Source organism: Ictalurus furcatus, chromosome 4, assembly GCF_023375685.1.
Source record: "Ictalurus furcatus strain D&B chromosome 4, Billie_1.0, whole genome shotgun sequence".
NCBI classification, from domain to species: Eukaryota; Metazoa; Chordata; class Actinopteri; order Siluriformes; family Ictaluridae; genus Ictalurus; species Ictalurus furcatus.
The window spans coordinates 6651289-6662898 of NC_071258.1; the positions used below are offsets into that span (position 1 = coordinate 6651289).

Genomic DNA, 11610 nt, shown 5'->3' on the forward strand with positions numbered 1-11610 from the left:
GACTGATGTTGTTGAGTTGTTGTTGGGTTTTTATTTGCATTTAATCGAGGAATAAGGACTGTTCACGTGTTTTTGCACCTACAAGTCTAATCAAAAGTAAATAAATAAATAAATAAATAAACAAGCAAGCAAAGGAATAATAGTGGAAGAGGGATTTATTTATTTTCTTGTATTTTTTTATTGCAGAATTGGGTTTAAACATGCTGTAAAATATTCAGCCTGTTCCCTTTCAATGCCAAGGCATATAAACAATAAAATATGATCAACAGCTGAGAAATCTGACTCTCTTTGTCAGTGCTCTCTCTCTCTCTCTCTCTCTCACTCTCTCTCTCTCTAACTCTCTCTCTCTTCCTCCTTCCTCTGTTTGCATCCCACATAAGGAGCTGTGATGCGCTTTTTTTTCTGACGTAGCCGCAGGTCGGCAGCTCTTAGCCACTGGTGAGAGTTCTGGCTGATTTTGATTGTGAGAGATATTCCTGGTGAAAGTCATGTACGTGTTAGTCATGCTGGTTAGAGTAGTCTAGCTGAGCTCCTACCTGCCGGTGGACAGAACAGTACGTTCTCCGTCAGTGACGTCAGCCTGCTGACTAATTGTTGTCGTCTTCCCGCGGCCCTATACTCAGTGTTGACATTTTCGTCCTGCCTCGTATTTCCTCGTGGCTCATTAAAGCTCTCCTGCAATTTCCTAAAGCTTTCTTTCCTCATTTCTTCGTCCCATTTCCGATCTCGGGCTCCTCGTCGTTGTCGTGCACAAGGGAGTAAGCGATGAATGAAACTTTCTATTCATTCTGAAGTGTCTCACTATTGTAAGTGCCTTCCTGTACACGCAAACAAAAGGAGGCTTTGTGTGTTTCCGGCAAGTTTGGCTTTGTTTATTCAGTGTAGTCTGATGTCCCCAGTGATGATGTGTCCACAGTGACATAAGACATAAGAACATCTGGTTTGAGCTCTCCTTCGATATTATTATTATTATTATTATTATTATTATTATTATTATTATTATTATGATGATGATGATGATGATGATGATGATGGTCGTGGTGATGCTGAGACACTACAATGACACATTGTTGTCATTATAATTAACATCAACCTTTAATATTAGTGTTTCTACTTGTTGTTTATGTTGTTGCATTAAAACATTTTTCCAGGACAGTTATAGAACCTCTAATATTAGACCACCGGGGATTCCGTGAAGCCCATGAGAAAGTTTACAATGGAGAGTTGTGTTCACCTAAAGCACGTTTCCACAGTCCCTTCCTTCACCTGAGAAACTGGATAGCACCTTCCCTGCTTGCTGCATACATGTCTGACAGCTTTCAAATGCCTTGCAGTCTTTCAGTCATTTTCTTCTCTTGTGTCTATTTTGCACAGCGATCATATGTAAGCTCTGACTATGTATTTTCTTATGTAGACACTACAGTATGTAAGCTGGAGAAATAGCAATCATTATAATAATAATAACAATAATAATAATAATAATAATAATAATAATTATTATTATTATTATTATTATTATTATTATTCATATCATTAACATGATCATGATCATAGTTTGTGGGCTAGGTATTTTTTAATAACAAACGAATCCCATCATATATGTGTGTTAATCTCATTTGTTTGGTTGTTAACACCTTCCGTGGCAACATAAAGCAAAAATCATATATGCTGAAACCTTTTTTTTTCTCCTTCTTTGACGCACTTGGCTCAGAGATAAGTCTAACATTGTCCTTCCCTGTCGTTTCTTTATAGTCTCTATTTTTAAGAAAGAAAAAAAAAGCATGCAATCAAAAATATCTCCTGTGGAAGCTATAGTAAACGCTGCTATTCTCGACAGTGCGCTAGAGAGGTTTTTTTTTTTCTGTGGGTGAGGGAATCCCTAAACGTCATCGCCTAGGATACCAAAAAACAAAAACACCGCTCCATGAACCATATATGGGCATCTACGTCAGCGGAACTCCAGTGAGGGGCGGAGACAGAATTCTGTACTTTACAAAGGTTCCTGGATGGTTTCATTCAGAAGACGAGGGACGCCGGCTCGCGCGCACGAATTCGCTGTTTATTATCGCTGACCAAAACACGTTGCGGACATTATTATTTGTTGTTGGGGTTTTTTTTTTTCATGGATTTATAAATGCACACTTCAAAAAAACGGAACCTTTTAGGGATGGTTATATCTCCAGCCAGTGTGGACGTCTCGGCTTTGGAGTTGTAAACTTGTTTCCCCCCAGCGCAGAACGGGATTGCCATCTTAATGCAACTTTTTTGGAAAGACACGAAAGGCTTCTTGACTGACTCTTCCAGTAAATCTTGTTACGGTAGGTGATGACCTGGCTGAAATAATTTCTCGTTATAATTACTAGCCTAGTTTAGCCTATAGATTTTATAGCGAGGTATATCTGTAGGTGTGCATGCATTCAAGTCAGCTTCAAGTGACTTGTACATGCATTGTAATGATGAATTAGACAGTGCACTAGAACGCCGAATGTTTCGCTGGGCGCCAGGTGACGTGCCATTTTCGCCGGGAGCGAGCGCTTTCTCGTTTCCACTCGGCTCTGCCGGGGAGATGTTCCAGGGGTTCCCCGGTGACCCGGACAGCGGCTCCCGTGGAAGTTCCTCTCCATCGGTCGAATCTCAGTACCTGTCTTCGGTGGACTCCTTCGGGAGCCCCTCCACCACCACTGCACCACAAGTAAGTCCTTAGAGTTTGCTTGCTGCATGCATGCACGATCTGTCAAACTGCTCGGTGGCGTTAAGGCTGTTTTTCTTACTGAACATGTAGACAAAAAAGTAAAAAAAAACAAAAAAGTGATAAATAATCTGAAGAGTAAACTGTGCATGCTGATTCGCTGTACAATCAGAACAAAACGCAAACAACATCTGTGTAGTCTGAGTGCAGAGCACTCCGTTAGCAACGTGCCGTTGTGTATGTGTTTGGCAGCATGCGGCTCCGTGGATTACCGCGGTGGAACCTCTCCGACGTGCGCGCGCTAAGCCACTCCCCCTCGCTCCGCTCTCCTTATCCCTCCTCGTCGCTCTGGCCTCGCTGTGACGTCAATGCGTTCTATTTTGGAGTGTTACGTCGCGTTGCTAAGGGGAGCACTGGGGGAGTGACGGCGGAGGCGGGGCGTCGAAGGGTTGGGAGGGGGGTTAGAAAGGAAGGCTCGAGAGAGCTGATTGGCTGACGCTCGCGGAGTCTCTTGTGTGACGCGGTGTATGAATATTAACGAAACTCCCGAACTCGAGCGCGCTCGGGCATTACCGACGGCCTCCGCTGCTAAATTAAGAGAAGAGCAGGGGTAAAAAAAAAAAGTCCAAGGGTGTTCTTTTATTTTTGTCCACGGATTGTGCGTCCCGAATTACATAATAATAATAATAATTAGTTAATGATGGACATAATAATAATAATAATAGTAATCATCATCATCATAATTTAAGTCTAATATCTCAAGGTTATTCAATATGCAAAAGATTAAACCAAAAGATTTATGAAAATTACTATAAATAATAATAAAAAAAACTGCCTTCTCAATCTGTAACTAAATCACAGACTGTATCCAAAGAAAGCAATTCCATAAATCCATAATGCTGTTCATAACATATAGAGCACTACATTGGGTGCAGAAGTGTTTGTATATAGCACCTTCACAGCTACATCACATATTTAGTAGCCTAATAAAAAAATATTCCTTCATAGCCTATAGATATAGAATAATAACAACACTGCAATAATAAAATTGCATTAGTGTTATTATTTGATAGGCCATAGGCTGTAGCTTGTACATAGGCCTACTTTTAATAATATAATAAACAACATTAAAACTAAAAATACCTAATGTATACGCTTCATATATGCTGAAGCCTTTTTTCTTTGTCCTTCCTTGTCATATCTCTATATTTTCTATATTTAAAAAAGCAGTTAAAAATATAAACTAAGCAATTCCTTATGTCCACGTTGTTCAGGGCACTATGTGGTGTGTAGATGTGTTTTCATATAGCACCTTTACAGCTGCATCATTTACACGTAGCATTCAAACCTATTTTATGGTCTAGTTCCCTTTTATATAGGCTGTAGCTTGACTATATAGGGACGTGGAAGCAGTTAAAATATTGTTTGTTTGTTTGTTTGTTTGTTTGTTTTTACTGATATAAGACAATCGAATTATTGGCTTCAGGGTGAATCATGGAAATTGGAAGTAATATCGGTATAAACTAGGGTATTATGTTATCCCTGTATGACCTTTAGAGCACTCAACCTAGATCCGGTGTGTGTTCATGTTCCATAGGAGTGTGTATCTTCTGCTGGAGGTGTAGGGGTGGGTGGCGGGACAGCTGGCAGCACTCCAGGGGTGGACATGCCTGGCTCCTTCGTTCCCACAGTGACTGCCATCACCACAAGTCAGGACCTGCAGTGGATGGTGCAACCTACCCTCATCTCCTCCGTGGCACCAGGGCAGAGTGGCACAGGTACGACCACCATGACCCAGTCAGTGGCCCTGGACCCATATGACATGCCAGGGCCAAGCTTCTCCTCCGTCTCGGGCTTCACCCCTCCCAGCTCGGACACCCCAGGTCCTGTGCGCCAGTCAAGGAGCCGCCGGCGCACACGTGACGAAACGGTAAGCGAGGCTCATGTTGGACTGAACGGTTTGTATCTATGTAGCCTGAGATTTTGTCTCCTTCTCTTTTGTAAGTGTGTATGCCATTCTCCGAAATAACACACTGTGCATACATACACATGAGTAAGTCTTGAAAACGCTTTCATCCCTTCTTCTAGCTGACTCCAGAGGAGGAAGAGAAGAGGCGCGTCAGGAGAGAGAGAAACAAACTGGCCGCCGCTAAGTGTCGCAATCGACGGCGTGAGCTTACAGACAGGCTACAGTCGGTGAGCGACTATCTGCACAAATCACATGCATATCACATGCATTATACCACACCCATAGTGTAAGTGAGCGAGGGTATACAAGCACTATCTTAATCTCAGCAGGGTAAGTGTGGTGGTATGCAGGATAATGCAATATTTGACCTATAATAATGTTCATGGTAATCATACAGTTGAATTCTCACTCTCTGCTGATTTGTACCTATGAACTGCTACTGTAATCGTAAAGACCATGATGGTCACACTGAACATCCTTTCAACATCCTTTTGACTTTATAGTAAACAATTGTGGACTATAATGATTTATAATCCTACTATCTGATGTCACCAAGAAGAGGATGGGTTCCCTTTTGAGTCTGGTTCCTCTCAAGTTTTTGTCCTTATTTTTCCCTCTCAAGTGTTTTTCTTTGTAACTGTCACCTCTGGTTCATTGTGGATCTAAATCTACATCCAGATTTCTGTAAAGTTGTTTGTGTATTGTTATAAGTGCTGTAAAAATGATATTTAATTGAATTATATGAGGAAAATTACACATAGCTCATACATGTGCTCTTGCTTCAAATGCTTCAAAAGCATTTTGACCAAAAATGACACTTACATGATTTTCCAATTACCAAAAATATTGTTGAAAACCAATTTTTCCGTCTTTACTTTTGGAGTGGAGCAATAATGTAGATCTTGAGCTGAACTATCGCTTTATGGTTTTAGAAGAAAAGCTTTAAACTTACCAATCAGAGGGGAACATGTTCAAGGCTTGATTGACTAGTCTGGTTTTCAGTGTCTCTCGCTCTCACTCATCTCCATTTTTTTCCCAGGAAACTGACATACTGGAGGAGGAGAAGGCTGAGCTGGAGGCTGAGATCTCAGAGCTGCAGAAGGAGAAAGAGCGTCTGGAGTTCGTCCTCATCACCCATCAACCGAGCTGCAAGATCCCTTACCAGGAGGAGCAGCAGCAGACACCAGCGCCTCCTCCACCTCCGTCCTCCTCTGTTTCAGTGGTGGGTTTGACTGTGAAGGAGGACTCGTTCTACCTGCCTCCACCTTACTCGTCCCACCACCACCACCACCAGCAGCAGCACCACCACCACCAGCAGCAGCAGCCAGCGCAGCAGCAGCAGCAAGGGATGATGCAGGAGGTAGCCTTTTCTAGTTCTTTCTATGGGCCGAGCCAGCCGGCGCCGGGTGGCCCGTGCCTTGTCGCTGACGGCGGCGGTAACCCTGACGCTGGCAGCCACAACCCCTCATACACATCTTCATTTGTGTTCACCTACCCAGAGGGAGCCTGCGGTGCCAGCGCTAACCAGCGAACCAGCAGCAGCGAGCAGTCCTCTGACTCTATGAACTCGCCCTCACTTCTTGCACTCTAAAAGCCCTGACCCCTTCTTTGCTGTCATTACCTTTTTTCACACACATGTACACACACTCACACACACACACACACACACACACACACATGCAATCATTCACTTTATCATGCGCAGCACAATAGGTGTGCTCAGCCTCACTGACATTTTTCAAGAAGATACCTTTTGCATATTCATATTGCATATTCGCATCTTATTATACAGTTATATTTATTGCAAAAAAAAAAAAGTACAAAAGTTCTCACAGTCTTGTTGCTCCAGCTGAATGGTTTTTTGCACTGGTGCTTCAGTTGTTTAACTCAAGCCTGAATCACTATCAGATAAAGTATTAATTTGTAATAGATTCAGACATAGTAACAAAATGAGTCAGCGCCTGTGACATCCCCCCCCCACACACACACACTCACATGTTAAAATGACACCTAATAATGCACTTAGTTATATTTATCCCTCCTCTTGCTCGGTCTCTTTCTTTCTCCATCACTCTCGTTCTGTCCTGTTGCTCCTGCTCACTGCTGGTGTCCGAGCTCTCTTTTTGCAATCTGATCCTCTGCACGGTGTATTTGTCTGAATTGAAAAGGGGACAAGCACCTTCTGTGGCTTCGATATGTTGTTTTTTTTCTGCTTCTGCACTCATCATCCTCTATCTAATCCTTCCTTTCCCTCTCTGTCGTTGTGCCTGGACTTTTAAATAATAAGAGACATCATTTCCCTCTACAATCAATCAATCAATGAGTCAATCAGTCAGTCGAATCACTATCTATCTCTTTTTCTTGTCTCCTGCATCGTCCATCTGCCCATCTGTTTCTCCTCTCTTCTGTCTCTATGTGCCTCTGGTTCTCTGTGAAGCCTTCAGCCCCCGAGAGCCCATTGGACCCTGAAAGCCCATGGAACCTTGAATGATGGCCGGGCCACCCCAGCACCACAGACAACCCCCCCTTTTCCCTTCCAGCATGGACCGACTGCCACACTGCACAGAGGAAACGCAGGATTAAAAAAAAAAAAGAAAAAAACAAACAAATCCAAACATACCAGCTACAGCACACAGGTCAAAACCAGGATCGAATGGCATTTCAGAGCAGGCATTGTGTTCTGTTTACCTTCTTTGACCCGGAGGAATTGCAAGTGTGATTTAGAAAACCAAATGGACCTGACTGATATAGAAAATGACTTGAGAGGCCGGCGCTGACGGAGGAGCTTTTAGAGCTAGATATCCTCTCATGTCCTGGACACCTCTGAGAAGGAGAAAGCAAAAAAAAAAAAAAAAAAGCCACATGAAAAACGAGCGCTCATCTTGTGTCCTGCCAAATGCCATCTCTTTATCGTTATTCGTCCACGTATGTTTCAGACCATTCTTTTCTTTTTTTTTGTACAATCCTAACTCCCTTTATTGAAGACTGTTTTCAGTGGCTTTCTATCTGTTTCCGCAATAGTATTAGCTTTGACCTGACAAAAAAAAAAACGAATGTTACATGTAAAAACTGCTTTTAATGTGAGTGGCACAGGTTTTTCAGTCAGTGCTTGTTATAGTTTGTTATAGTTACAAACAAAAACATTTAAAACCTCTTTAGAATTTTGACTAAAAGGCCTCTTTGCGGCTGGACGTTGCCCTTTGGTAATAGATCAGCAGGCAGCTGCAGGCTTTAATTGTGAAAGAGCATCACTGAAGCTGCTTCTCCAGTTTATTTCTTTCTTTAAGGAGGAGGTTGATGTGGTGAAGAAGCACAATTGTGGGCCAAGACAGATTGAGGAAGAGCAAACAGGAGTTGTTCATAAATATGAAAACTTTATTTTCCTGTGAATTTGTTAAATATCGTTTTGGATATATATATTTTTTTGTTGTTGTTGTTTTGTTTTTTCTTTTTTTTTTCGGTTAAGCTTTTTCTCTCGCTTTTGACTGTGTTATTGCTGCCAAATGGAGGAACCTTGTGGAGCTGTGAACTGCTCCTTTTACTCTGTTATTGTATTGTTATTATTATTTCATTGTTATCTTACATTTGGCAACTAAAAAGACATGTCGTGCACTATGAACCTTTTTTATGTCCTATAAAGTAACCTAAATGCTATATATATATATATATATATATATATATATATATATATATATATATATATATATATATATACAATGATTGTAATGTAAGAATGTGTAAAAATGTAAAATGGTTATTTTTGTTAATGAAGAAAAAAGAGGGTGAGCTTGGTGCGGCTGGTTTTGGTTTAAAACATAGATATTTTTCTAAAAGAACAAAAAAGTATATTATGATATACAATGATAACCCGCCTTTCCTTCAATATGAGAAGCATTGTCACTGCCTTTGCTCTATTGCTGTGTATTTATATGTTCTATATATAAAAACACATACAATGATATGTATGATGAGTGTATTCTGTGGTGCATATAACGGTCTATATGTATCATGGGTTTATAGAGGTGATGCTGTGCTCTCGCTCTTTGTCAGTGTGAGGTTGGTCCTACAGTCCTTGCTCAGCAAAACAACCCCTGTGGACAAAACACACTGGATGCAAATGAGAAAAAAAAAACCCAACAACAATAAAATCAAGTGAAGATAAGAAGTGTCTCAATGTAAAGTCTGTACTCATGCAGAAATTCCTATTGGAGAAATGTTCAAGTCCTACTGTATTTCTGGGTTGATTACAACATTCCAGTGTGTACTGTCCCATGTGAAGTTGCAAACACATGCACACACACATAAGCTTTTCTCTCTCTCACATATGCAAGATTTTGACAGGAAATAAATTCCTATTAAAGAGGAAGGATAGACCAGCAGGGATGATTTTGCACAATCAGTTTACAAAGCAGCTGTTAATGGTTCTCATTATTTGTACAAGTGTTTCACGGGATGAACTTCAGAGAAAAAAAAATGTGAGTCTAATTTCATTCAAAATCAATACTGCACCGTAATGCTTGATGATATTAAGATCCTCTTAAACTGGCTCTGTGGTTGAGATGTTCGGTTTTAAATGAAAAGTAAGGAATTTGCAAAGGATGTAAGCATTTTCTTTTGTAGAAAGTGAAATTTTAGGAGAATTGGAGGATGGAATGATATTGCACAAAATGTCAAACACAGGCACAGTGTGTGAAAGTAACAAGCTAGATGTTTAACATTAGCTCAGAAAATACAGATTGTATCCTCTGTGGTGTCTCTTAGAGACGTTGCATTATTGCATGCAGAACTTTCAAATCTGCTGGCATTGGTGCTCATAGTACGCTGTTGGTGCTTTTAAAACAAAATATAGTGTTACTGTATCCTTTACTGTATACGACATGACACTAGTATGGTTATTACATTGGGAGCAGCGCATGGCAGAGATTTTGCTTTGCAAAGATGTTCCGTTCAGTTCAGAAACCAACATTGCTGCAGTGATTGTCTTTGATGTTTCAGATTAGTTTTTGAAAAATGCATTTTAAATGCAATATAGATGATTAGATTACCTGGGGCAACACTGGCATGTAGCACAATAGCTAACCTGCAAAAATGGCTTTTCTTAATGTTTAATAGTGTCAAGATGTGGATGAATTTAAGGCTTTGCCTTAGTGGATATGTTCTCATTGATGAAGCTTTGTGTCTCTTTGTTATCCCAATCTGCCTTTGTCGAGTCAACAAGCGACTTTTTTAATAATGTTTTCAAATCCAAACATACAAAAGTGACCACTTGTTAAAACAGATAAAGAAAATGAATACAATTTTTGTTTGACATTTTGTGGCCTTTTTTTTTCTGGAAGTGGTGGCTCTATTAGTAACATGAACAACACAGCACTTCGGGTGAATTTGAACCAGCCCCTTATCAGTATCTGTATGTCTGTGTATATTTTGGTGTACAAGAAATGACAATGTGAAAAAAATGTGTGTTTGAGATGTATTTGGACTGAACTGGCTGGAATAATTTAGGTTAGGGGATGTTAGTTCTGTAGTACAGAACATTTTGACCCACCAATCCTGGCCTTTTCAGTGATTCTTATGCTCTCATAGTGTATCTTTTACAATCTCAATGGGTCTTGGGGGCTATAACAGCATACTCCATATATTATCTTTCTCAATTTCTACTACAATTTCTCTATCTTATTAGTCCTTTACAAAAACATTTAGAAGGACTTTTTACTTTGTTGCATAGGCTGTGAACCCTGAGTGTGCTAACCTATTTGGATCTCATCGTATGACCATCATGACTTTTTTTTTTTTTTAAGTGGCATTAAAATAAACTGAAGCATATTGAATAGTTTTATATTTTTGGGGTTTATTCAACATGTCTTGAAATTGTTACATATTTCTTGTTGTAAACACTTACATGCGATATATCATTTCACTCTATTGCTATGAAAGAGTGATCATCTACATAGATAAATGACGCTTTCATCATTTAATCATTTATCCAAGCAGCAAATTAATTCATAAATGTGATTATTAGCCTCATCCCCCAGCCTTGCATTTAGATTACATGGAAGTAGACATGGGCATATATAAATTGCTCATATCACAATATTTTATCACAATTAACATTATTATTGTTACTATAGCCTATTTAATTATCTCTATTATCTGCTTTTCTCATTGGGTACCACTTTAATCATATATAACCCTGGTAGGATTTGATTCTGCTTATGCATACATGATCACTTATAGCATCCTTTTGACATTTATTGACTTCCCATTGATCACTAGCTTCTCAGTGGGGGTAACAGACACAGTAGTGTTGATAATAAGAAGTGTCATTATCTAAACTCATGGTTGTCAAAAAGTGGGGTCAGTGCTCTATATCCAGGGGATCCCTGATTGTATTTTTTAAAATCAGATGAATGAGATTACTATCATCTATAATCAATGTTATTACGGTTATAATTTAATTATCATAGTTATAAGACTAACTGACTGGTTTAGAAAAAAAAAATCAACTAAAAACATGTGATGTTAACATTATCTGCAATTTTAATAAAACCAGGAAGTGATTTATATATGATACACACCATGTCTGAGTCGAAAGTTCAAGAATGAAAAGCTCTAATGACACAAATAAATTAATGTGATGGTAGATATTTCCTCTACTGTTCTTAAAATTCAATCTGATCATAAGATGTTATCAAAAGGGGGTCCTTGGAAATTTTTTAACTCTGGAAAGGGTCCCTGAAACCCATGATCTTACATGCCAACTTGTCAGTCACACTTGTTGAGATGTTCTTGGAACATGTCAAATTTGTCATTCACAAAATATAGGCAATGTATAAAAGGCAAAATGAGTAAAATCAAATCTAGATTTAAAAAACAAACATCATGTTAGTAACAACGTCTTACTGTTTTATCATTTTGTTTCACCCTTACATTACTGACTACAGATTAAACTCTC

General features: G+C 39.6%; 1 protein-coding gene and 1 long non-coding RNA gene across 7 annotated transcripts; one reads left to right on the top strand and one right to left on the bottom strand.

Annotated features, from left to right (window-relative positions):
• Positions 1-28: 28 nt before the first annotated feature.
• Positions 29-2276, bottom strand: LOC128606511 (uncharacterized). 2 transcript variants are annotated; one of them, XR_008385691.1, is made up of 4 exons: positions 2159-2276; positions 1676-1755; positions 1235-1361; positions 29-1054 (listed from the first exon to the last, which is right to left on the bottom strand). It is a non-coding gene; the product is annotated as an uncharacterized LOC128606511 (long non-coding RNA). The 2 variants fall into 2 exon arrangements; XR_008385692.1 differs by having other exon boundaries at positions 29-1361.
• On the top strand, positions 1865-10494 carry fosb (FBJ murine osteosarcoma viral oncogene homolog B). Of its 5 annotated transcripts, none has more exons than XM_053622674.1 (6): positions 1865-2318; positions 2466-2692; positions 4287-4619; positions 4778-4885; positions 5698-6018; positions 6158-10494. In XM_053622674.1, the coding sequence occupies exons 1-6, from the start codon at positions 2255-2257 to the stop codon at positions 6221-6223; spliced, it is 1119 nt and encodes a 372-aa protein (XP_053478649.1). In that variant the 5' UTR covers positions 1865-2254; the 3' UTR covers positions 6224-10494. The 5 variants fall into 5 exon arrangements, with proteins under 5 accessions (XP_053478649.1, XP_053478650.1, XP_053478651.1 ...); XM_053622675.1 differs by having other exon boundaries at positions 7096-10494; XM_053622676.1 differs by having other exon boundaries at positions 2505-2692.
• Positions 10495-11610: the final 1116 nt, after the last annotated feature.

What these genes read in the sequence shown, in the direction of transcription:
- fosb (XM_053622672.1), top strand. Translation starts at nt 2,255, where the DNA reads ATGCAACTTTTTTGGAAAGACACGAAAGGCTTCTTGACTGACTCTTCC. An exon ending in TTCCAGTAAATCTTGTTACG is followed by an intron (nt 2,319 to 2,465) that starts GTAGGTGATGAC and finishes ATGATGAATTAG; the next exon opens with ACAGTGCACTAGAACGCCGA. An exon ending in TTACAGACAGGCTACAGTCG is followed by an intron (nt 4,886 to 5,697) that starts GTGAGCGACTAT and finishes TTTTTTTCCCAG; the next exon opens with GAAACTGACATACTGGAGGA.